The sequence below is a fragment of the Nannospalax galili genome, unplaced genomic scaffold (genome assembly GCF_000622305.1).
Source record: "Nannospalax galili isolate Female #2095 unplaced genomic scaffold, S.galili_v1.0 scaffold126, whole genome shotgun sequence".
NCBI classification, from domain to species: Eukaryota; Metazoa; Chordata; class Mammalia; order Rodentia; family Spalacidae; genus Nannospalax; species Nannospalax galili.
The window spans coordinates 1,405,405-1,432,300 of NW_008355275.1; the positions used below are offsets into that span (position 1 = coordinate 1,405,405).

Consider the following 26,896-nt stretch of genomic DNA (forward strand, 5'->3'; position numbering starts at 1 on the left):
GTGACTCACCACAGTTATGGACATTTTGAGAGATGCTCCATAGTCTCCTGGAACTTAGTTGACCTTGGAGGGCAAGTAACAAAAATTGTCCTTTAAGTCCCTCTGACCAAATTAGTATAGGACTCACTCAAAGTATGGCTGTTAAACATCCAAGAAAGTTAGTTCCACCAGTCTTGTACTTTTAATTGCCATGTACCATGTAGATAGAGCTTGGGCACAGACCAAACGCTCTCAGCTAAACCTTGCCTAGACATATATTACATTCTTTGGTCTGGTTGTATGTATAATTTGTCAGTAGATTGTTGGCCTAATATGGTTCCCTCTGGTTTTCTAAAACTAGCTAGGCATTATTTATCTCTCAAATTGTCTAACCCTTTCACAATGGCTTCCCCATTTTAGGTACCTCTGTTTTCCCCATTTCTCCCTTAATAATGCACTCCAATGGTCCTACCTCTCTTGAGCTCCTTATTTCCCTTTATCCCCTAGGTTCCTTGTACACCCTTCCCTCCCCGCTACCTTAAACTAACCCAATCTTTATCCATATCTCCCTTATTAAGGCCTGTTTCCTACTGTTCTTCTCTTTCAGGTTCTTTCTTTTCCTTTACTTCCCTGTTTCCTTTCCATTATCCTGGTTCCTGTAGTTATGTCTTAATTGACACTCACTTATCAGGGTTTGGTTCTAGTATCCACACATGAGGGAGAACATATGTCGATTTTTTTTTTCTGAGTCTGTGTTACTTCACTTAGTATCAAAGTTTCTAGTTCCATCCATTTACCTGCAAATTTCATGATTTCATTTCTTTACTGCTGAGTAAAACTCCATCATATAAATGAACACATTTTCATTATCCACTCGTCAATTGAGGGACACTTAGGTTGCTTCCATCTCTTAACCACTGAGCAACTTTCACATCCACCAATCAGTCTTAGTTTTAAAAGGGTTGAAACAAAAAGATGGTTTGAGTCAATCCAAGGAAACACAATCTAAACTTAAAGTAATACAACAACAAATAGAACATTTCCAAAGGCATTAAAGCTAAGCAGCATCATATTGTGTTGACTGAGGATGCTCAAACAGATACTTTGGGGTATCCAGTTTATCTCATAATGGGAACTCATGCCTGACTGTATCTGGAAGGTGGTGTGAGCTACTTAATCTGTATATGTGCACATGCAAATTTATGTGTGTGCATGCATGCAGAAGCCCTGTCTTGGGTATCATTCCTCAGGTAGCATTCTCCTTGTTTTTGAGACAGGGGCTCTCACTCATCTGGAACTGACCAAGTAGGCTAAGCTGGTTAGTTGGAAAGCCTCAGGGATCTGAATGTCTCTGCCTCCCTAGTGCTGGGATTACAAATATATACCTCGACCCCAGCTTTTTACACCGGTGCTGGGTATGGAATCCAAGTACAAGGCATGTACTTACTGAATGAGCATCTCCCCAGCTCTACCAAATCTTAGGAGTGCTAAACTGAGGCAAAGTCTTCCCTGCACAGCAAGAGGTTTAAACTACCCTATTTACTCAACCCTGTGGCCCTATGAGAGTAAGAAGAGGGCCTTTCACAAGAGTGGACCCAGCAGCTCATGGTGGAAAGAGGAACACCCCACTAGTCCTGCATCATCTGCCTATAGCCAGGCCACCTTGCCATTCTAGGAGACAACATTTGAGCAAGTGCATTTCTATCTGCCTGGAAGTTGCTTCCAAAATAAAACGTGTGGCTTGCCATCTGTCCTTACAGTGCGGGAAGGGCAAGCCCACCCACATTTGCCTTTAGCTTGTCCTTATGTTTCCTCTCCCTCCTTCTCCTATCCCTCATCTTGCCATCTGACCAGTTTAGTCTCCTTTTACCCATAAGAAAGTCAAGAGTTTAGCAGACACTGACTTCATGCAAATACTTCTTAAGTCATAAGAGAAACTAAAGCAAGTACTTTTAAGTATTTGGTCCAAACACCTCGCCTTTGGCCTACCCAGACAACTTAGACAAACTGGATACTTTCCTTTGTTTATTCTGAAGAATTTCCTAAGTCTCCACCTCACTTGTTGTATAGATGTCACTACCAAAGACGGGGAATGCAAAACCTGGAAGGCCACCAAGGAGGGTTAGGGTGTCTGTGGAGGAGTGGGGCTAGGTCAAGAGATATGATAGCTATGTTTAGGAGACACAGACCCAGCCATAGTGGTGGCTGCACCATGGAGAAGATTTCCAGTCATCTGTAAGCTTCTTCCACAGTGTATCCCATTCAGAACAAAGATACTTGACTCTTTCCAACTGCACAAAAAGGCCAAAGTCAAAACCAAGTAGTCAGTCCTCAGCAATGTCAGGAGCTGTGGTTTGGATGCAATTTATCCACCAACATTTATGAGCTGGAAGCTTTGTCCTCAGAAAGGAGATGTTGAAGTGGTATAATCTTTAAGTGCTGGGTCCTGGTAAGTGGATTCACACTGGCCTCACAGAACAGGCTAGGTCTCCTCGGAGCGAGTCAGTTCTCCCAAGAGCAGGGTGTTATAAAGCAAGGCTGTTCCATGTTAGTCTCTTCACAGAATCACTGCCATTCCAACCTTACTCTATAGTGAGTTAGCTAGGAAGGCTCTTGCCAAAATGTGGGTGGCATGCTTTTTGGAGCCCCCAGTCATCAGAATCGCAAGCCAAGTAAGTCACTTTATTTTCTAAGTTATCCAACTTCACATGTTCGATTAAAACAACATAAAATGGACAAATGCATACTTTTTCACAGACAGCAGTCACATAGAGAAGAGAAAAACTTTATAAATACAGTGTGAACTCTGTATAACGACAGACAAATAAATCAGAGAATAGTCTAGAATCTGTACAAAAGCCTCAATACAGAGACCATGACCTTTTCAATACAGACTGATGTAAGATGTCAGGATATATAAAATATGATGAGTCAAAGAAGGAAAGAACAACTTAACTTACTAAGTTCATGAAAGGACATTACCTGTCCTAAACCTGCTCAGGTTGCTGCCAAATTAAACACAGGGCCAATCTACTTGGCAATTCTGGTTAAGAAACACTGAAGTGAGTGGACTCAGGCAGGCTACTCCATCTTCCTCCAGTTCCCCAAGGTTTGCATAGTTGAGAAGTCCGTGTCAAAACACTAAATATATCCAGTATTTAGCTCATTGATTTCACTTCTAGCAATCACCCTAAGGAAAGGAGGCAGGCCAGCATAGGTGTATATGCAAGACATTTATAAGCATGAAGAATTAGAAACAGGCTAAATAGCCACAACAGGAGATTGGTTTTAGGGTCTTGGTACATCCACATAAATGGAGCCAAATACATTGCCAAAAACAATATTGATTAACTGATCAACATGTTTATAACATATTTTAAAGTTAAATAGTAGGGTTAAAAGGGCAGGAGAGATGACTCAGTGATTAAGTGCACTACCTGCTCTTGCAGAGGACCTGGGATCAATTCCCAGCACCCACATAGGGACTAACAACCATTTGTAACTCCAGTTCCAGGGGATCTAGTACCCTCTTCTGACCTCTGTGGACATTGCCCGACACGGGTACACTTACATACAAGCAGGCAATTCACTCATACACATAAAATAAAAATATTTTTCAAAAACAGAAGGTTAAAAATGCATGGCTGGAGAAGTCATAGATTCTAGAGTAAAACCTTCATTTGTTACATCCCTTGACAAACATAATTTCTTACTATATGCTAAATATGCATCCCTATACTTACAGACAATTGTATCTTTCATCAGTCATCAGAGAGGTTTCTTTTTGCAACAGATAGAGACTTACGGAGTTCCACAACTGGTCAAATGCAAAGAATAAATGTGAGATGCCCAACCCTAAGTGACACACCTACAATGCAACCTTTACACCCAAGGCTCAGGAAACATAGCAGAACAGGGGTAGAGTGAATATTAATGCATCTCAAAACTCACCAGCGAAGCATCCTCATGTAACAAATGGTGATTAACACAGAAAGTCACAACTAGCAAAAATGTAGACAATAAGAGACTGCAGAACGAGGAGCCGGTTCTGAGCAACGTCAGGAGCTCTGGTTTGGATGTGGTTTGTCCAATAACATTCATATCTGGAAGATTGGTCCTCAAGAAGGGGATGTTGAAGTAGTATAATCTTTAAGTGCTGGGTCCTGGTAAGTGGAGTCACACTGGCCTCGCAGAGCAGTGATAAGACTCCTATATTAACTCTCTGCCACCCAGGGCTCAGGAACTACTGTGGAAGAGGGGGTGGAAAGATTGTAAGAGCCAGGGCAGTAGATAACCACAAGGAAACAGTTTTCCAGGCAGCTGGGAACTCATGAATTTACAGCGATGATGATAGCATGCACAAGACCCATGCAAACTCAGACCAGACAAAAAACAGCATAGAAATGGGGAAATGAGTAAGACACACCAACTTTAGCCAAGGAACTATTGGTAACTGATCACTGCTGGGTGAGGGAGAGTTGGTCTTCTTTAAGGGAGTAATACTAGATAGGCTGACCAAGTTCCACTGGATGGACTTACACTGAGGGACATTTGGGAACACAAACAACATATATGACAGAATGCATGAAATCTAGCAGGGGGGTCATGGAGGGTATAGTTAGGGGAGGGGTGTCTAAGTATGGTCAAACGTATTATAAAAATACAATAAAAATTTTAAAATAAGGTTATAAGATAATCTTTAAGCTATACTCACACTCTTTTTCTAAAGAACTGGCACATAAATATGCATGTGTAATAAATTATTTATTAATGGTCATAATAATTAGTTAAACAATTAATGTTATGGTTTTTGTTTTCTCATACAGGGTCTCTCTATATAATTCCAGCTGGCTTCAAACTTAAGGTTCACCTTGCTTAGCCTCCCAAGCACTGGGATTACAGGCACATGCCACGACTCCTGGAAAAGTATTGTTTATGGCTAATAGGGATTTCAAGTAAAATTAATAAGTTTATTATGGGGAAACTCTCCACCTTTACAGAATGGTCTTTTTTAAGACAATTTTTTTGTAATTTATTTATTATTTTTATTTTATGTGTATGAGTGCTATGCCTGCATGTAGGTAAGTGCACCTGTGTCGTGCAATGCCCGTGGAGGACAGAAGAGGCTGTCAGATCCCCTGGAACTGGAGTTACAGACAATTGTTAGCTGCCATGTGGGTGCTGGGATTCAAACCCAAGTCTTCTGCAAGAACAGTCAGTGTTCTTAACCACTGAGCCATCTCTCCAGCCCCAGAATGGTCTTTTTAAACTATTTTATTTATTATTCTTATTTTATGTGTATGCATGTATACACATAAGGTAAGCATACCCATATAGTGCAATGCCCACGGAGGACAGAAGAGGCTGTCGGATCCCCTGGAATTGGAGTTACAGACAGTTGTTAGTGGCCATGTGGGTGCTGGGGTTCAAACCCGAGTCTTCTGCAAGAACAGCCAGTATTCTTAACAGCTGAGCCATCTCTCCAGCCCCTACAGAACGGTCTTTAATGTGGCTTACTTTTGTGATATATCACATAGGTATAGCTCTGTAAAATCAGAGTCCCATGAAAATTTAATAGAGAAATAATGTTAAAAATAATAATACTACCAGAGACAGAAGTCTTTCTAAAATTTTTAATTTCTCTGAAAATAATCATCTGGAAATCTTTTAGTGTCTAGATACATTTTTTTAATATTTTATATGGCAGATATAAGAATTATTTTTCTACAACAGAGCAGCTTTCCTTGCCCTACATACCTGCTGCCCTGGTAACTGCAATATCCATAGCTGCTTTAAACTCATCTGAGCCATCGACAATGGGAGTGCTAATCGCATCCTCCTTAAAGTGCTTTACGGTACTGGTACTGAGAATCTTGAATCACCTGATCACTGGGGTTGACAGAAATAACCTGACATAAATGGTAGCTCCCCCACCCAAGTCATCCAGCTCACTCCGTCCATCCAAGACTTATGGTCACCCTCCAGGGTGGCCATGAGTAGATCTGAATATTTCTTCAGCTTCTTGTCCCTCAGCGCAACATCTCCATAAATAATCCTATTTTAGGCAGTTTCTGAGTCAATGGAGGAATGAATGAATGAATGGGCTGGCAGCTCTGCTTGAGGAGATCTGATATTACAGGGAGACCATAGAACAGAAGGTAAATATTTAGTCTTTGTCTCAAGTTCCTGGCACACAATCCTAAAATCTTTAGAATCCCATTATAGTGATATGAATGTACTGACTCTGGGTCTGATAAGTCTTTGTATGCTAATGAGATAACTGGTGGCTGGAGGTCTCTAGAAAGTTTCAGGTAGGGCTTGTTCACCTGAAAGATCCAGGATTGGAACTTTTGGTCCCAACCCAAATTCCCCACTGGGAGAGAAGAGGTGGATATTATTAGTCAGTGAGGGCTATGATTTAGTCACTGATGCCTATCCAGTGAAACCTCCATAAGATGAGGCTGTTAGGTTAGTAAACACACTGAAGCATGGGAGAGTATGCACCCAGAAAGGCAGGGAAGCTCCACACCCCCTCCCATACCCAGCCTATGTATCTCTCCTTGGTTATTTCTGGGTTGTGCCCTTTATCCAAACTAATAAAACCTATAAAGTGTTTCTGTCAGTTCTATGACCTATTCTAGAAAGTTATAGGCCATGAGGTGGGGGTCTTGGAAAACCCCTAGATTTATGGCATCTGATATGGGAGCAGGCTTGTGGAACTGAGCCATTAACTTGTCAGCTCTAACTCCAAACACATAGTGTCAGTATTAAATTGACTGTGGAACCCCATTTTAGTAATGGAAAAGGCACTGAGAATTCAGAATCAGATGTGTAAAATAAATGAAGAGCTAAACGCACATAGGAGCCGGGCTTTGGAGAGGCAGAGACAGGTAAATCTTTGTGAGACTGAGGTCAGCCTGGTCTACATAGAGAGTTCTAAGCCAGCTGGGGTTACAGGGAGATCCTGTCTTTAGTAAAAAAAAAAAAAAAAAAAAAAAAGGCACAAAAGAGCAGAAATCTTCAAATAGTCCCTCACAAGTACAAACACACCACACACACATTCAAAGACATCTGAGACTGTTTCTAATCTTATCGCCAATGGCTTTATGAAAAAGACTTAGCAAACATACTTGTGGGTGCACACCACATGTTACTAAGTAATTTGCAAAGTCAAAAGGCTGATAGAAAACCCAAGCTAAGCACAGCAGGCTAAAGGTAAGCAGGGGTACAGTTCCAAGAAGAGCAGTGACAGTCACCATTTCAGGGGATCTTCCACACCCCAGGCACTATGTCCAGAGGGTTAGCCAAACCCTATCAGGTAGGCGATACTGTCCCTACTTAACAAAGAAACTGAGTTTCAGAGAGGCTAATTAATGTTCCTGAAGCCATAAGCTAATGAGTGAAGAAATGTGAAGTTTCGCTTTGGTTTTTCTAGGGATTAAAACATCCTTATAACTGCATGCAGTTCTGGCTCCCAGAAGCTGTTTTATGCAAAGTACTTCACCATCAGAATATTCTAGTACACTGCAAGAAAGCAGATATTCTCTAGGTCCCCTCTTATCTTTTATCTTGTTTACTGTCATCAAGGAGAATATTTCATATAAATCTTCACCTTCCTGACTCCCCTGTTAGAACAGGCCACATAGTTTGTGGGACACAGTGCAGAATGACAAATTGAAGCCATTTGTTATTAAAAAATTTCAACCCAACACTAAACCATGAACGGCTTAAGCTGCATGCGCATGAAGCTGGCCACACTTCCCAGTTTCTGTTTGATACCAAATAACCTGAGATTGTCTTGATGGAGAAACCAGAAGCTCTCGTGTATGGTAAGGACTCCCGTGGTGAGCTTGGTAAGGACTCCCCCAGTGAGCTTGTTCTTCAAATGCTCTCATTTATTTATCTAGTCAGTGAATCCTGTGTGCCAATGACACAAGACTCTCAAAGGCTAATTTTAAATGTCCCCAATGAGATATTAAAGCCACAGATGGACAGAATGGTGACTTTCTTGCTTTTGGAAAACATGGAGAAGCTGGTCCCCCCACTGGCTTGTCTCAGTAGCTTAGAGCACAGGCAGAGGAAAATCCTTTAGACAACATATGGACACAAGATCACTCTCTGGCTCCTAAAAGAGTGTATCCTTTAACTAAAACAGTGTCTCCATGCCTACTTTAATTTTGTTGCCAACTGGCTTGAAACACAAACTAGCCCTCTGGGGTGCCTGGTTAGTCATTTTGAAAAGAATATCTGCTTTCATTCTTGAATTGTTTATTCTGGGCCCTCTCCAACCTTTCAAATGTTCCCTTTAAATCCTCAAGTCCCTTTCCATCTGGACGTATAGTAGACTCACTCCCTTCTATTCCACAGTTGCCCCTTCACCTCAAAAAAGTTTGCCAATAACCCAGACAGAACCAGTCTGTACATACCTGAGTCTGGAACCAGCGATCTCTCTCCAACCTTGCTGATGAGTCCCAAGGAGAAGTCAGGAGGGTAAGGAAAAGACAAGAAAGAGGATCCAGGGCCAGAGTGGGTAAAGATGGCCAATTCCCTCCCAGCCCCAAGGGTCTCAGGGGTTGTGCCCTACAGAGATCTCTGGGCCTCTGGCTGATTTGGGAACTCCAGGTAACTTGAAATGTAAGAAATCAAAGCATCAAGGCTTCCTTTCTTTAAAATTCAGGCAACACCTGGTGCTGCCTGGGACGGACGGTTAGCCCGCCCTCCCGGTCTTGCTTAGAAGCGCCAGGAAAATTTTCACTGCCCAGCAGGTGGTGACAATGCGGCTCTGCCGCGTCCCCTGCTGGAAAAACTGGTTAGGCCTTTCTAATTGCTGAACAATGATGGGCCTTGAGATCTGGAGTTGATGTGACTTGAAATGCATCAAGAGTCTTCAAAGGAGGAGAAAAAAAACAAAACAAAATCAAGACAGAATCCGTGTATGCGTCATTCTTAGAACCTACAATGGCATCTGTATCAGAGGAAACTAGAAAATGCAGAATCTCTGCTTTGATTCTATTTTCACCTCAAACCCGCAGCCTAAGTGTGCAGGCTGTGAACCTGGCAGAGTCTCAGTATTCACCCCACCCATTAAGAAGAGTGCAGCGAGGACAGCCCCAGGAGGTTCAGAAGCAGGGCTCATGCACTGGCAATTCATCCAGTTACAAACTTGGTGCTAACAGCACTCAGGGTCAGGAAGACGGTGCCTAGCATGGTTCCCATCCTCTCATCCCAACAGGACCCAGCAAACAACACTCCAACCTGACCAAGCACCAGAACTGAAACAAAGAACTCCACCCCAGCAAAACAGAAATATCTAACATTCTTATTTAGGTTACCAGAAAACACACACTAAAGACATTATTTCTCCACCTGCAGGAAGTCACAGTAAGGAAACTCCACTGGGAATGATTAAAGCTCTGAGAAGCTCTTCAACAGTCAAAAGCAACAATTTAGCAACAATGTTGGCAGCTTCTGGTAACTTTTCTTTTTCTAAATCGGTTTTATAAGCAGTTAAACTGTCAAGCCCTGAGTTTTATTCACTGATGTAATTTAAAAATCGTCTTTGACTCAGATTCCATCTTTATATCTAATTCATTCTAGCTTCTCATTTTCCTTTATAAAAGAACAAGGAAAAGGAAGATGAGATTCTGAAGGGAGGCAGACAGTTGGGGGCGGAGGGGAGATGAGGTTCTAAGATGCCCATCTGACTAGAATTCATTGTATTTCGAAAGAACTGCAGATGGGGGTATTTGTAGTCTTCCCAGATAGCAAGACAGGAACAGAGCTGACTGTGGCAAATCCATTTTTGGCTTTAAGAGATGAGTGGCTACCCAAATGATGCCTCTTGTAACCTATTGTAACCTGATAGCTCTTAACAATAAGAAGGCTAGTTATTGACTGGTAGACAGAGATATTTAACTGACCACCAGAGTCCTACAAATGATCACGAAGAAGAAAAAGGACATCTCAACATCAGTCCTGTTGCTCACTTAAACCTATTTCTTCTATCTTCTGTGTGCCCTTACTTGGCGCTTTCTCAAAGTAGACAATTCAATTACAACAACATTCACTGAGATAAAGATAATATGTAGAGGCACAAGTAAGATAGTCCTGCTCCTCAGAGATGTGAATATTGTGAGTAGGCAGACCAGGAAACAGTTCTTTCTGTTCTAATGCAATGCTAAAAGAGCGGTCTGAACAAAGCATGATGGGACAGCATGGAAGAGGCCCAACGCAAATGTCACCTCTTTTAAGAATATACCTATTTATCCAGAGTGATAGGTCATATATTTGATCAGGGGGTGCTCATTGAGTGCACTGTGTTAGGCTCTAGGAGGATACAACAATGAACAAGTCCTCAACGCACCTACATTCAAGTGAGAGACATACAAAGAAGAGGAGAAATAAATAAGAGGTTTGGAAATTGTAACTGATGCAGCGAAGGAAGAAAAATAGGGGGAATTAGGTAAGACCGAGAAACGGAGATCTATTCTAGATGGAGCGGGATGAGAAGGCCCCTCTGGGAAAAGGCATTTGGACTTATAGCCAACAAATGCTCTAGGATAAGATACTAGCTGTCTGAAGAATGGTTTGAGAAGAATGGAAATAAACACCACAGGACAGAGAATGGGTAGACAACACTGAGGAAGCCTTGGAAGCTATGCAGCTCCCAAGAGAATAATGATGCTACCTGGGCTAAAGTGATCCCTATGGCAGTGGAGATAAAGGGCCAGATTGAAGGAAACTTTTGGAGAGAGGACTTGGTAAGCTTATAAATCAAATCTGATAGAAGAGAAAGGAACTATACTTGCATTTCTGACTTTAGTATCAAATGCATGATCCTCAGAGCACTGTTTGTTGAGACAGGGGATTGAGAGGAAGTAAGAGTCTGGTAGGGTAAAGATCAACAGTTCCATTGTAGTGTAACCATTTCCAGATGCCCATATATTGCACAAATGAAAACCAATTAGGCCACGAGATCTAGCAATCTAGGGTAGAAAAAGACCTGAGATAGAAACATATTTTGGAGGGTTATCAGGAGGCCTGCAGTATGGAATGCTCCAAAAATATCCGAGGAGAATACAGAACCCAAGGTGTGATTGAGATAAGACTGGATCCAGGGGTTGGCGATGGCTCAATAGATAAACTGCTCACTGAACAAGGTGGAGGACCTGAGTTTGGAACCCCAGTACCCACATAAAAAGCCAAGCATAGAAGTATATGTCGACAACCCTAGCCTTGGAGGGATGTGAGGGAAGAGATAGGAGGATCCTGGATCCTGTTGGCCAGTCTAGCCAATCTATGAGCTCCAGGTTCAGTGAGAGACCTTGTCTCAAAAAACAAGGTGGAAAAAGAGGAGACACCTGATGCCAACCTCTGGTCTCCAACACACACACACACACACACACACACACACACACACACACACAAAGACTAAATCCAAAAAAATCTATAGCTGTTACATAATGACACAGCTAAGGTAGATAACAAGAACTCCAGCTAGGGAGATATAGTAGGCTTATGAAAAGTGAGTCTAGGGACTGGAGAGATGGCTCAGTGGTTAAGAGCACTGGCTGCTCTTACAGAGGACCCGGGTTCAATTCCCAGCACCCAAATAATGGCTAACAACCACGTATAACTCCAGTTCCAAGAGAATCTGATGCCCTTTTCTGACTGCCGAGGGCACTGCACGACACAGGTGCACTTACATACATACATCAGGCAATACACGCATACATATAAGATAAAAAATAAACAAATATTTTTTTATAAAAGAAAGCTGAGGGGCTGGAGAGATGGCTCAGTGGTTAAGAGCACTGACTGCTCTTGCAGAGGACCCGGGTTTGATTCCTAGCACCCACATGGCAGCTACAAACCATCCTTAACTCCAGTTCCAGGGGAATCCAAAGCCCTCTTCTGACCGCCGCAGCATTGCATGACAGGGGTGCACTCACATACATGCAGGCAATACACTCATACACATAAAATAAAAATAATAATAAATTTTTTAAAAAAAGAAAGGTGAGTCTAGATTACCCCCCAACCATGATACCCATGTCCAGCTTGCTGATAGGGCTACAGAGGCAGAATGAATTGGCTGCCCCATCTGTCACTCTTCATAGCTTCAGGATTGCCTATATGCATTTGGCCATCTAGGAAGGTGGCCTTTTCTTCCCTCTGAGCTGTCCTCCCTATGCTGTGGAAATAGTCAAACACTCTGTGAGAAATTTCAACCAAGAATCACCCTGCTCTCCCCCACAGGAACTCCAAAGCAAGCAAGGAATTGCCTCCAGCTCTGATTTTGTTCTTCACCAGAATATTCCACAAAGAGTAGTCTCACTACCTCCACTGATACAGCCTTTCTCAGCACAGGAGCATGCTGTACTCACACACCCTAAAACTAAGACAAAGAATCCTACTTGCAACCATGCCACTTAGGGTATCTAATTTCCTATTTGCGTCCTCTTTTTGACTGCCATCAAAAAATAGTAATAATAACTTTCGGGGCTAAAGAGATGGATCGTCACTGAAGAGTACTTGCTGCTCTTGCAGAAGACTCAAATTTGGTTCCCAGGACCCATATCAGATGGCACACACCTGCCTGTAACACCAGCTCCAGGGGATCCCACACCCTCTTCTGGCTTCTTTGAGAACCTGCACATACTTTTTCAAACTCACAGAGAAATACACACACAGACACACATACACACACTCACATAAATAAAAATAAACCTTAAAAATAACTTTAATTCATTTTATCTCTACCCTTTCTCAACCTACACCAACAGCCCAACAGACCCATCACTTTGCTAATCCTGGTCTGACAAAGGCCAGTGATGGCCTTGAAGTTGATTAATCCAATGTAGCACTTGCATTATTCAAACTGTCTATAGGAGGTGGCATTGTCAGCCGCTGCGAGACACCAGGTCTCTTGATTCCACTCCTTACATCTCAGCAGGCTGCAGCTTTAATTACATTTAATTACACTCCTCTCCCACCTTTACAGACATTACAGAGCTCCAAGATTCCTTCTCAGCCTCATCTTTTCTTCCAGTTTCATGACCAGTTGGGGTGAGTTTGTTTACCTGTCTCATTATAATACCACTCCATGAAGTCCTGGCCTACCATGTGAGCATCTCCACCTGGTATCCCACATACTCCCAAATTCTAACCTGGCATGCTGAGACAAGTTTTTAATACTCTTCTTTATCAAAGGTATCACTTCTCCCTGAATTTCTTCTATGCACTCATCCCATTCCCTATATGCTTACACTAGAAACTTGAGAGCTGACTTTATGCTCTCCCAGCCCCCATGTACCCCCATACACGCTTGGTCATTGAGTCTTATTAACAGCCCCAGAATCTGGTAATCCATATGTACCTCGTGCCCTAATTCTGCCCACTATATTCCACCTAAATTATTACTGCTATCTTCTAACTGGTCTCAATACCTCTGCCTCATCTCCTCACCCATTCAGATCTTGCCCAACATTATTATAATAATAAAGAATCAGCAATAATCTAAATATTTGTCAATAAGACTGGATAAATCAATTATTATATAACCATAGAGTGATCTATTACAGGAATTAAAATGTTTTATGTACTGCATACATCACACATAAATATACCTATAATACATATGTACCACAACCTTATGTATCTAGAAGGATCAGGTGAAAAGCATATTGCTACAATAATCTGTATAGTACCATCCAGTTCGCATATATGATTGGGATGTTGACATATGCACAGAAAAAATGTTTTGAAGATAGGACAAAGTAAACAGGATTTCAAGGGAACAGGACTGGGCAGCAGGCATTCTTTTTCCTCATGCCATCCTGTAAGATGCGAGGTTTATATTTATTTTTTGTTTTTAAGGATGCCCATATTTTGCCTTATAGGAAAAAAATCTGACAAAATGTTAACCTCTTGTTAAAATAATTTTGGGGGCGCCGGAGAGATGGCTCAGTGGTTAACAACATTGGTTGTTCTTGCAGAAGACCCGGGTTTGAATCCCAGCACCCACATGGCAGTTAACAACTGTCTGTAACTCCAGTCCCAGGGGATCCGACGGCCTCTTCTGACCTCTACAGGCATTGCACGACACGGTGCACTTACCTACATGCAGGCAATACACACATACACATAAAATAAAAAAATTAAAATTTTAAAAATTTGTCATTTAAAAAATTATTATTATTATAGTAGCCAGGCGTGGTGGTGCACGCCTTTAATCCCAGCACTCGGGAGGCAGATGAAATGAGGCCATCCTGGTCTACATAGCAAGTTCCAGGCCAGCTGGAGCTACAGAGAGACCCTGTCTCAAAAAGACCAAAAAAAAAATTATTATTATTATTTGACAGTAGATATAAAGTCCTTCAGACCTATATAGTATATTTCATCTGTAAAATATGCTTTTTAAGTGTCGATTTAGTCCAATCTATGATACCTTTACCGCAATACTGGAATTATTTTATATCTATCTGTCATAGTAAATAATGAATTTTTTATTTGGTCTTTTTAGACAGGGTCTCCCTGCAACCCCAGCTGGTCTGGAACTCTATACGTAAACCAGGCTGGCCTTGATCTCACAGAGATCTACCTACCTCTGCCCCCTGAGTGCTGGAGCTAAAGGTGTGAGAGCCACCACCCTCAGCCCTAAATAATGGATTTAAATTTACTAAAAACAGGTGTGGTAAGGGCAGGAAAGCAAATTGTAACGAGACTGTTGGCTCACTTCAGTTTTTATTGCTCTGCAGTTGAGCCCCTTGAACTAAGTTTTGCTTAAAACACAAATACAGCCAAGTAGCAAGAGAAAACAAGGGGACCACCTGCCGAGGTGTCACCTCAAAGCCTTAGGTTGTTTACAAAAGTGTTCATCTCGGAATGCATCTTAATATTTACTCAAACAACAGAGATAAAAATGCACAAGAATCTTTGCAGAGATTGACAAAATTCCCAACTTCTTGAGTCACTAGAATTACACAGCAGGTACTCCAGAAAGGGCTTATCGAGTTTATTGCTCACTTTTCCCAAGGTAAGAGCTTCAGGGAAATAAAGCTGGTAGGAATATAAAGAGTGGCAGTCAACCCTGCAGAAATCAAGAGTAGCTACACTCAGGTCTGATAGACTTATCTGTTGTTCTTTCTGGTCCATCCCATGAGACTCACCATTCTAGATGAGAGTCAGACAAATACAACCAGAGAGGAATTCTCTCTCCAAGAAATTTCAGATAACCACCTCCCCATTGGGCCAGGCTTCCTCAGAAGGGCTGAAGTCTCTGTTCTTAATGCTGGTAGGTCACAGCTAAAAACTGAGGAGGATGACTTCTAATTTTTCTCATTATCCCCACAAGGATCCACTTCCCCTTCCATTTTCTGCCTACCACCCCCTCCTTTTAAGGTACTTACTTGTAATCGACAAATAGCTCTATGTATTTATGGCACACAATTTTGTTTCAGTATGTGTATACATTGTAGAATAATTAAATTAATTAGTATGTCTATTATTTGTATGCCTTTTGTGGTAAGAACATTTAAAATGTAGTCCTAACAATTTTCAAGGAAACACTGTTATTAACCGTAGTCTCTGTTGTATAATAGACCTTGGAATATGGGCTGGGGAGATGCACTTGCCATGTAAGCATGAGGACAGGAGTTCAGATTCCCAGCACCCCATCAGACACCTGTAATCCCAGCACTCAGTAGACAGGAAATTCCTGGAACAAGCTGGGTAGCTAGGCTAACCGAATTGGTGAGCTCTGGGTTCAAATGAGAGAGCCTGAATCAATATAAGATGGAGAGCAATTGAGGACAACACCCAACAACAACCTAGGGGCAGCATACATGTGCACCAGACACATGCACGCACACACACACACACACACACACACACACACACACACACAGTTTAAGTGTAATTAAAACCATTCAATTAAAAAATAAAATTACTCCCAAGAGATTTACCCCTATAAAAGGAAGCTCTGTCAGCACCAAGTCAGCCTTGTTAGCTGTCAGAACGGTGCCTGACAAGCTTTGTGGAAACTGAGAGGTTTATAGCTATGGACATCTCAGAGTAGCCAGTGGGATGGGTTCCAGGACCCCAGGACACCCAAATCTTAGATGCCCAAGTCCTTAATGGCATAGGATCTCTAGACACACAAAAAAAAAAAAAAAAAAAAAGATCTTGGAACTTACTCTTGTTGTCTAAGTGACATTTTGCATCTTTTAACCAGAGGGTATCTTTTTGCTAGAGATGACAGCTTTGTAGAGCCCTAGATATTCAGACTGAGGCAGCTGTGATGATTAAGCTGTTTCTCCCAAACATTTGTATGAGAAGTCAAGTGGCTGTTGTGGCATACTGCCCAGATGCCCAGGCCTCCAGCTTCAGGAGAGGATTCATCCAACCAGCTACTGAAAGCATTAAAACAGACAGCTCTAGGCCATACATACCTCTCTCTCTCTCTCTCTAAGAGCTTGCATTTTACCAGTCTAGAGCCATGCCTCTGCTCCATCCAATGACTGGTTAGTACAGGGGTAGAAAAGATGCATCTTCCCTCACCTAGGGAGCATTCCGAAGTGCCTTGTAGATCTCCCTGTGGGTGGGCTAAAGCCTTGGTTGATTTTCTACTGCTCCCTCTGCCCAGCCCTGTTTCCTTTCACTCCATCTCAGGAATTTAAGTCAAGCCCACAAACTTCCAATAAACTTCACACATACCAGCCTCCAGCTCAGAATCTGTTTCCTGGGATCCATCGTTATCAGTACTCCAAACCCAACACATTGAAAGAATCCAAACCTGAATGGTCTAACACTGATATACTCCAGCAAGTGAGTAGTCATTCCTTTGCAATGTTTGTGATTCATCATGATCTTAAAATCGATGGTTCTCTCAGTGTTGTGATTCTATGATTTCAGAAATGTCTGCTGATGGATGACTTTGAATTCTAGGAAAACACTGGAGAATAGATTCGGCCTAAAATTCCATTGCTTTCTAATCCATTCTTAGAAATTAGTCCAATTTTTATTCTTGTCACTTTCTCTAGACCACATGTTGTGTATAAATATGAACAACAGCAGGACCCATCACCAGTGCGTCAGTCTTTACAGCATCGGAGAGGAGCACTGTCAGTTGATGCCCACCCATGTCTCCCTAAGCAGGTGTTTTGCTCAGGTTGACTTCCATTCACTTCCCAGTAGCTGGCTATCAAATCTCAACTGTCCATTTACGTAAAGATTGAGAAAAAAGCAAGCATGCAAACAAGCCAATCAATTTGGTTTATAGCTGTTGACTTTCCCCTGCACGTAACAGAGAAGAATGCTTCCCTTCCTTTCTCTGCCGTCTTTCCTTATCTCTCTTCAGCACTGCAACTCCTGTTTGAACTTCCTCTGGTTTGATGTCTACAACCTGAGATATGACAATAGCTCCGTTACCTAAACTTCCTCCTACACTTTTTTACGGTGGCATTTTACCTGACACATCTTTATTCAAAGATAAGCGAACTTCTTTCCTTCTTGTGAATAACCTGTGACATTTGCCATAATCTTGCTTCCTCAGGGACACTTGGCTATATTGCTTTCTCTTATCAAAATGACTGGTGCCCTAAACTCACAAAAATGAAAGTGAAAAAACAAAGGAAAGGCTTGTGAAAGCTGAAGGAGATGTGTAGCAACTGCAGATATATATAATAATTGCATATATAAATATATATTTATATGACAAAAAATGCCAAGAAACCAGTAACAGCATTTGATCAAAACTTTTTAAAGTTTAGGGTTCTCCATCTATAAAATGAGCATCATATTAGGAGCTTTTCCAAGGATTGAAGTCACAGATGTATAGTCATATAAACTTGGAGTAAGTTCAAATGAATGGTCCTATTTATATCTATGATGACATCTTCAAAAGCTTCACTATGTGGCAACTATCTTATTACTATCAAATTGTGTATGTGATGCAGAAACTCTTTTTAATCCAAAGAAAAATCAACTGTGGGAAATGGGATTCCCTAAGGACTGAAGGGTTTCCAAAAGGAGTCATGTCACCAGACATTGATTGCCCCCTGTTGGGTGATGAGCAAACTCTGTTTCCTTTTTTAAATTTTTTTTATTATTTTTATTTTTGTTGGTATGAGTGTATCACCTGCATGTATGTAAGTGCACCGATGTCATGCAATGTCCACAGTGGTCAGAAGAGGGCATCTGATTCCCCTGGAACTGAGTTATAAATGGTTGTTAGCTGCCCTGTGGGTTCTGGGATTCAAACCTGGGTCCTCTGCAAGAGCAGCCAGTGCTCTTAACCACTGAGCCATCTCTCCAACCCCAAACCCTGTTTCTTAAAAAAAAAAAAAAATATGAGACTGGAGAGATGGCTCAAGGGTTAAGAGCTCTTGCTTATCTTTCTTCCAGAGGACCCAAGTTTGGATTCCAGCACCCACACTGAGTGACTCACAACCACCTGTAACTCCAGCTTCAAGGGATCTGGTGCCTCTTCTGGCCTCTGTTGGTACCCCCACACATGTGGCAGACACACCTGCATACACACACACCTCACAACAAATTAAAAATAATATTTTTAAAAGTCACATAAATCCAGCCTCCTTCCCAACAAAGAAAGTGTCCAGAGGCCGTAACTGTTTGCAAATATGGCAAAATAAACAATACCAGGAAAGTGGGTCAGTTTAATCAAGCTAGGAGTAAATGCACTTGAAGAATGCTAAAGGCTGGGCTACATTTGCCACCTAAGAGGCACATGCACATATCCCAGCAACCTGCCCATGCGGCCATGCCCTAGGCTGTTTCAAGGCACTGAGTAAAGATGAAGCAAAGCTATTAGTGTCCTGAAAATCAATAATTATGGAGGAATTCTATTAAGAGCAACCCAGGGCAAAGTTAAAGGAATAACATGAAGTGGTTACAGAGGCAGGTAACGGGAGGGGAGAGTGGTATTGATTAAAAAGAAACAAGTCGCTTATTTACCTTTTGTCACACAGATACACTGCTCTGAAGAAGTCTTCCAAGCCCAAGCCCAAACCTCTCAGCAATAGTAGAGTTGAGAGGGTGGGATCCAAGCTTGCACTCTTAATAGCTGCCTCAGAGAGGTAAGGGGCTAGATAAGGAACATGAGTGACATGGCTCCACAATGACTCTGCCCAACCTGAATGACATGTGTTCTGCTCTGCCCAACCTGAATGACACGTGTTCTGCCTCCGCATTCAGCTAACCACTGCTACCAGGAGGAAGGGGTGTGGCCCACTGGTTAAGGACAAGGCTCCATGACCAGGATCCCTATGTTTAAGGTCTGAGAAATCTTGGGCAAATTACTAAATTATTTTGTGTCTCATTTGCTATACCTGGAAAATGAGGCTAATTAATAATACCCCTGCTGAATCCAATTGGTGTAGAACATAAGTCAATTTATAGATGCAAAATTCACTTAAAAATATTGGGCTGTTGGGCCTGGTGGGTGGTGTAGCCCTATAATCCCAGCTATTAGGGAGAATAAGGCCAGAAGGATAGCAAGTTCAAGGCCTTCCTGGGCTATAAAGTAATTTCAAGGTTAACTTGGACAACTTAGTGAGACCCTGTCTCAAGATTTAAAAAAATAAAAAAAGAGGGCAGGCATATAACTCAATGGTAGAATGCTTGCCTAACATGTGCAAGGCTCTAGTTCAGTCCCCAGTACCAAAGACATACTCATACACACACACATGCACACACATACACCCCCCCATACAAGATGTTGGGCTGTAATATGCAGTAAGTGTACTAAGATAAATGGATTCTTAGTCACCAGATCCAATTTCTGAGAGCAGCTAAAATCAGGTGAAATGTTTCTAAGCTAGGAAAATAATTTGAACATTTTCAAAATCCTCCATGAATACCAAAATAATGAATCTGTGAGCCACATACAATCTGAGGCACACAGCACCTCACATCCCAGGCTATGCAAAAAGCAAAACAGAGGCAGGCAGGCTGTAGCCCCTCTGGACTGTGTGGCAAGTTCTGTGATCCTGAAAGATCGCACAGAGGCTAGGGACAAGAAGTAGGAGCATGTGATACAAAGTCCTGTGCCAGATTAAGAACAGCAAGTGACAGATGGCCCTTCTGACCAAATGTAACAAAAGAAAGTCGGTTCGGCCATTTAAATGACAGGAGCATGAGGACAATGTCTGCATCTTTCTCCCAAGGACTTCATGCAAGGTCTTTGCCATCATCCATCCAAGATGGGACTGGGTTTGACACAGATCAAGTCCAGCTGCCCAAGTGGCGTTCATTCCCTTTATTCCCTTTTCAAAGGCCAGTCTTTGCTCAATGAGTCTATAATCCAAGGCAGCTGACAAGATCACCCAAACTCCAGCTGACAGTTCAGCAGACAGGGCCTACATCTGCTTGTCTAATTGAGACATTAAATGAAAGAAGAATAAGTAAATATCAACACCACTAAGAAACAACCTTTGAAACAAACCACTACAAAAATGAGATGCACTCTTTAAAAGGTTGAGACTCTACCTTCACTCACTAGTGCTACGCCTGGCCCATTGTTTTCTCTGCATTATTTGAGGCCAACAAGACAGGTTCATAACAAGATGCCAGTCCTTTTCTATTCTAACAAGTATGCAGTCCATCTGTCTCCAATCAATAACAGAACACGTGGAGATGGAGCCATGAGATATTTTTAAACACTTCCCTAATTAATTCATTCTAAGGACTTGGCTCTTGGAGCAGCACTGCGGGGTGAGGGATAGGGAGAGAGAGGGGAGAGCAATCTCACAATCCTGGTAAATAAAGAGATTTGCTATAATCTGGATTCCAAACCCTTTCTATGGAGCAGCGCCCACCCCCACCTCCAGCAAGCTGTTTAGGGCAGAGAAGTGAAGCCTGTAAGCAAGGCTCAGTCTGGCATTTGTTGAATGTATTTTTCCAACTGTTAAAGACAAGTTCTTAAAATGCAAACCAAACTAAGATTTTAATCTTGAAAATAATGCTTCTGTCTACTCAGGATAAAGGGTTTTAAGTTATCTGTATCTCATTAGATTAAAATAATGATAGCAGGTGATAGAAATAAAGGAGTTTCAGCTAATTCCAAGAGGCAAGGCAATCCAGTGGGGAAAACAATTCAATATAGAAAACAATTTAGCTTGCCTTTCAAAGGAGGAAACTCAGACATCTGAGTGTCCTGGGATACAGCTACAGAGGAAATCGACCTGTGTTGAGCTTCGAACTGTGACGAAGCCACGCATTTCTGGAGCCGAACGGTTTATGGCACACTGACCCCAAAATCTCACACTTCGCTGCTGAGTATTACTTGTTTCTGTGACCAGAACCTCATCTTGGAAGGACTCTGCCAGGTCTGACACATCACTAAGTCCCTTAAGTACCGAAGCCATAGGAGAGGATGCCTCAACCTTTGGCACAAAAGGGAAACAAAGTGACACTTGAGTCTGATACATAGACCTGCCTTTTGGTTTTTAATAAGCTGGTGTTTCCACTTCACAAGTCTTATTTGGATTTAGAAATTATTTCTTGAGAATTAAGCTTTCAACTGCTCATAAGAGACTGCCTTAGTAAACATAAAATGGCTTTATCAAAGCTCTACTCATATCCATTTTACCCAATGAGGACAATTTCTCTATTCTTCAAAATGAGAATTGAAATTCCAGTGAAGCCTGAGGCATGCAATATGCAAATCCCTCTAGACCCCAACTCCCCTGCCCTCCACTCATCCCACAATAAACACACTCTGAGAGCTCTTCCTCCTGCTCCATTCCCTTGGGAAAAGAGTAAGGCAATTGCTATGTTTGGCTTCTTGTGTTGGGAACCATAAATTCAGGGGTTCTCCCTTGGCAGGGCTTTTTGCTGTCAGCAGTCTTGTCTCAGTTGCTCTCTGAGTCAGATTGAAATCAAGCCCTCCTGATTGGTGCAGCCCTGACCCCTTGGCTCCTGGGAGCTGATCAGAAGATAGATTGCCTGGACTCTCTGATATATATGGCAACCTAGCCATCTCTAGCTCCAAAGAACACATTTCTAAAATGCTGGCTCTTCAGCATCTGGCCAGTCCACCATGACCCAGTCAATAACAGATACTAGATTGTCTGTCACCAGCGACTTATAATCTCTTTCCAATTTGGGTCAGGAACCTAAAAGCCATCTCAGTAATTCCAGCTATGCCAGGGACTCAGGAGGAAAAAATAAATAAAAGATGCTCAACTGTCAAGTTAGACCTTTCTGTATAGGAAAGCGCTTTGCGGAACCTGGGAGCTATAAAAATCACTGTTGATTTTTACAGAAGCCATGTTGATAATCCCAATTCAACACAATCAGAAACTTCAGCTAAGCAGACAACAGTGAATATGCCCTATAAAGGGAAAGAACAAATGCATAAACTACAGAAAGTACCCTAAAAGGTGACTTGCAAGGTGCATATGCAAAGATTTGAGAGAAAGCTGGCATCCTCATTGACAACTGATATTTCCAGACGAGACCCCAAAACTCTGCCAAGTCCTGGAATCTTCCTGGGAAAATGGCATTATATTCTATGCAGTTTCATTCTTCAAGTCTATTTTCACTGGCTTGCTTATTTCATCAAGTTATTGAAAGAATCAGATGCAATGATACACACAAATAAGCTTTGAAACAAGCACTAAACAAACATGTCTCTGTTGCTTCTAATAATTCTTTGGAAAGTAGTAATTAGTATATGCTATTAATGACATCTTGATCACCAAATAAACGTTAACCACAGGGATCAGTTTGCCATGCCATCCCACTCCCCAAGGATTCTAAAGCAGAGTTGAATTGAACATATATAAACTGAAAGCATGTAATTATATTGCTATTTCTGCACCCTTCTAAGCAACATTCATTTCAAGGAACCAGCTTTAATATTGTTAGAAGACAAAGGCTAACAAAGGAGACCAGCCTGTGGATTCTTCCTGAGTTTCCCTTTACAAGGTACATTACCCAAAGATAACAGAAGGGGCAAAAGAACCTCACCAACACACAAGAAAATTTTAGTAATAAAGTCCTCCACTGGAACTAGCCTTCTGTCATGCTCCAAGACTGTTGGTTTCCCTTTACTTCCACCACGGAGCCTAGCAGGTGTATTCTATCCAAAAAGACTCAGTAAGCACTTCTGGAAGAAAAGAAGGACTTTGAGAATGTCTCTGCCCATCAGTGACTGCTCTTAAATAATCACACAACTTTCTATATTTGTTTCCCAGGTTTTTTTTTTTCAGAAAAAAAATTCAATTCTTTCATCTCAAGTAGAAGTTCCTTAGACCATCATTTCTTAACCATGCCCAAAGTACCAGGATGGCATTAACTGAACCAGTCATTCTTGAACACTGAAAAATCACCTGTTCTGTTTTTAATGTCAAATCATTTGACAGTGCTCACTTAAGACAAAGGTGAAATAAACACACTTAATTTAAGGAATTTTGTCTTAATCTCTCCCCTCTCTCCCTGGCCATCAAAATAGAGAGTAAGTTGGAGGCAGCGTTTGAAGAGCATGTTCTTCACAGGTGTTTTCCAACTAAGACTGCAAGCTACTGTCTAGAAGGGTCCTGGAGGTAGCCAGAAATGCTTTAAACCTTTTCTAATATGAAAGCCTTTTAAATCAAACACAGAGAAGAACTGATGTGGAGCCATATAGGTTCTTAATATTTAATTCTAGAGATAGATTTAAGCACAACACAACACCTTCCTTGCATACAAGTGCCTAGCTGGATCATCCTGAAGAAGTAATCATTCATTTCAAAGGTCCACACTGCTAAACTGTTAGGGAAAAAGAAGAAATTTCACACTAGACAAGATGCCAGGCCCCTTTGGAAGGACTCCAGGGGAGAGAAAAAAGATGGGCTCTTCCCCTTGGACAGATGGGCAGTTTTAGAAATATTTTCCTTGTTTGAGGTTGGCGTTTAGAAATCGGGCTTTGGACACCATCTCTTCAGCTCCTGCACCACGGCCTGAGAAGTTGGCAAATTTTACCGGGGAATCTCTGGTGAGAACCAGCACCAAAGAGTCAATGGAGAGTGTGAGAAGTCAGTGATCCTTGCATTTGACAAGGCATGATGCCGATCCAGCGATCTCTTGCAAGCAGCTAGTGCCATTTTGTGAGATAACTCAAAGGCTGTTTTGCAGTCTTTTTATTCCCTCCTAGGCTCAGGCAAGTCCGATAAGTTTCCTGGGAGACAGGTCCAGGACCTGTCAGAGGGAGTATCCAAAGGATTCCTTTGCCCTTGTAGCCCCCATCTCCTTACTAAATACAGTTGTCTTTCTATATCACAGGAGCTTACACTATGCCAACTGCAGCCTCAGGAGGCAAGAGGCGACTCTAGGGCCAGGAGCAAAAGAAAGAAATCAAGATATTCCCAATGGAGTCTGGAGACTCTTGCCCCAATCCAAGCCACAGGTTTCCCGCCTCCTCCCGGGAAGCACCCAAATCTCTTCCACCCTTCCTTGTCACTGGCCAGGGAGATTCCACCACCCAAAGGGCAAAGATCTGTTGAGCTGGGTCCTGCACCCCTGAGACAACTGCAAATCTAGCGTTCAGGGCTGCGCGTGGCTCGGCGGCTCCCGCCCCGCCCGGCTCTAGTCCTGTCTCATTCATTCCAACCGGTCGCCACCTTCCAGCCCGCCGCTTGCCAGGCAGTGTCTGCTCTCAAGAAGGCCAATCCCTTATTGTCTTTAAATCTCAAAAGTAATCTCCAGAGGGTTTCTCCTCACACTTTTTCACACCCCCGTGGTACTTCACCCCTTTAATTAAACCAATCCTCTGTCTCCCCCATCTTCAAAGCATTTAGCAGTTAGCTCCACGGAAGAAATCAGCCCCCTCCCTACATCCCACCTCCAGACAAGCCTTCGCTCTGCACGGAGGTCCAGAAACTGTGTCCCTTAGTCTCCATCGGGGATCCGGCAGTATCACCCCGCGCGCGGCTGCCGCTACCCCCCGCAGATACCCAGAAAAGCCCTCTCACCTGTCGGTGGATGCCATGGCGTGGGGAACGCCCCCTCCTCTCGGGCACCGTCCGGCGGTGGTGGCGAGAGGGGTGAGCCGGCAGAGCCGCGGGGAGCGGTATTTAACGGGCAGCCTCTCTCGGCCCTCGCACCCCCCTCCCGGGTAAGCCCTTTAGCGCCTCGGGGCACTCGGGAGGCTGCTGCGGGCGCTAATCCCGGACCCGGCTCTCCTCCGCACAGCCCGCGCTCCCCTCGCTGCTAGCGGCTAGCGCTCCGCAGGGCGCTGCGGGACCCGAGGGTGACTCCGCCGAGATCGCGCTGGCCGTGGGGCTGCAACACCACGCTCGCCGCGTCCCAGCCGCCACCTGTGTGTGCTCTGCCGCGGGCGAGGCAGACGGACGCCGCGAGTGGCGGGCACCGAGGGTGACTACGGAGGACTGGAGTGCGAGTGAGGGGGAGTGTGTGCGTGCGTGCGCGCGTGTGCTGGTGTGTGCGCGCCGGGGGAGGCGGTGGAGGCCGCTGCTCCTGGCTCCGCGCCGGCCAGGGAGGGATTGCAAGGTTTAGCCCCGCCGGAGGTGGGGATTTGCAGGCGATCCCTCTCTATTTTCGTCCAGAGCTGACATCACCCGCGCTACATCCTGGGGCGACTCCTTTAACCGCCACCTCCCGCCCCCCATCTCCAGACGCTGTCCCCCTTCTACCATCCCTCCCCCACCAGCCTCCAGCCATAAATTAGCCAAATAAGAAAAGAGACTCCGCCGGTAGTCCGGGAACGCTTTGGACAGCCGGTGGCAGAAGCCCAGGATCTAAGGAGTCGCTATTGTTTCCTCTCAAGCCCGCGTGGCCCCGGGTCACCTTGGGCTGCGCGAGGCGCGGAGACCCGGGATGCCCCGCCGTCCCCAATCCCTGGAGAAGCCTTGGCGCTCCCTGTCACTCCCCGGACACCTGCTCTGACTCACACTCACCCGCACAGGCGGGCACACTCACCCTCATCCTACCACGTCTGGGCTTCGGAGTCCCACCGACCCCGAGTGGCCGAACCACTCAGGTGGTGGGTTGAAACCGCGATCCAGCTGCGTCCTTTCTCGCCAAGGCCGGAATAAATCTCAGGTGTTCAATTATTCAGATAGATTAATATTAATGCAGTTCCCTGAGGGCGTTAGGCAGAGTGTGGGGGAGGAAGTAATTTGAGGGGAGGGCGTTTAAGCCAAATGGTCTGACTCAAGGGCTCAAGGGCACAGGCTAGGAAGGCGCAGAGAGAAGGTCCAGGCCAAGAGCTCCGCTCTCTAAGGGCCTAGGAGCCTAGAAGGCGAGGTGAGGAGGCACGCAGAAACAGATGGGCTAGTGTTTTGGAACTGTCCGAGTCAGCTTTGCATAATGGCAAGTCTGCAGTTTTATTGTCTCTGCTACTGGGACACAGCACACACCTACAGCTCCACCACCTCCTGATTCTATGGCTCCCTGGAAGGCAAAGCCTTCTTTTCCCCTGCTGGACAATGGGACTCAAAATAATCTCCTTTGCAGGGCCATGATGAGAATCAAACATGCCCTTTTAGAGATTTGCAAAGTGTCAAGTGTGAAAGGTGTGAGCTGGTCACTTGGGACCTGCCAGGCTCCTCTTAGCGGGATCTCAGAACTCACCTAGCTGGTCCATCAGTCCTAGTCCTAGTTGGTCCATCTCGAGGTCCTTCCAGGCTCCTAGCCCGGTGGCGCCCTTCCCACGTTGTCCCAAACCTAAGCTGAAAAGGAGGACCACTTAGAAACTCGAGGTGCAAGTCTCTGGGATTGGAGCCACGCAGGGCAGTTAAAAGCTAGATGAGATAACCTCGGACTTGAATTCTTTGCCATCTTGCAGTGAAATAATCTGGAGCAAATTCCTCAGCTTCACCTCTCTCATCTGCAGAATGGGGACATCACCTTCAGCCTCATAGTGCAAAGACAACTAAATGAAAGATATTCAAAA

The 26,896-nt window shown here is 43.6% G+C and overlaps 1 protein-coding gene across 2 annotated transcripts in view; it reads right to left on the reverse strand.

Moving 5' to 3' along the window:
• The window catches only part of Slc1a2 (solute carrier family 1 member 2), a 147,698-nt gene extending 122,121 nt beyond the window's left edge, over positions 1-25,577 (reverse strand). The window contains exon 1 of one of the 2 annotated variants that reach the window (XM_008852378.2): positions 24,954-25,577. In XM_008852378.2, coding sequence (XP_008850600.1) covers positions 24,954-24,970 — 17 coding nt within the window. In that variant the 5' untranslated portion in view covers positions 24,971-25,577. Of the gene's footprint in view, positions 1-18,954; positions 18,971-24,953 lie in introns of those variants that run through there. The other variant, XM_017802996.1, reaches the window with a different exon arrangement.
• Between the last annotated feature and the right edge of the window lie 1,319 nt (positions 25,578-26,896).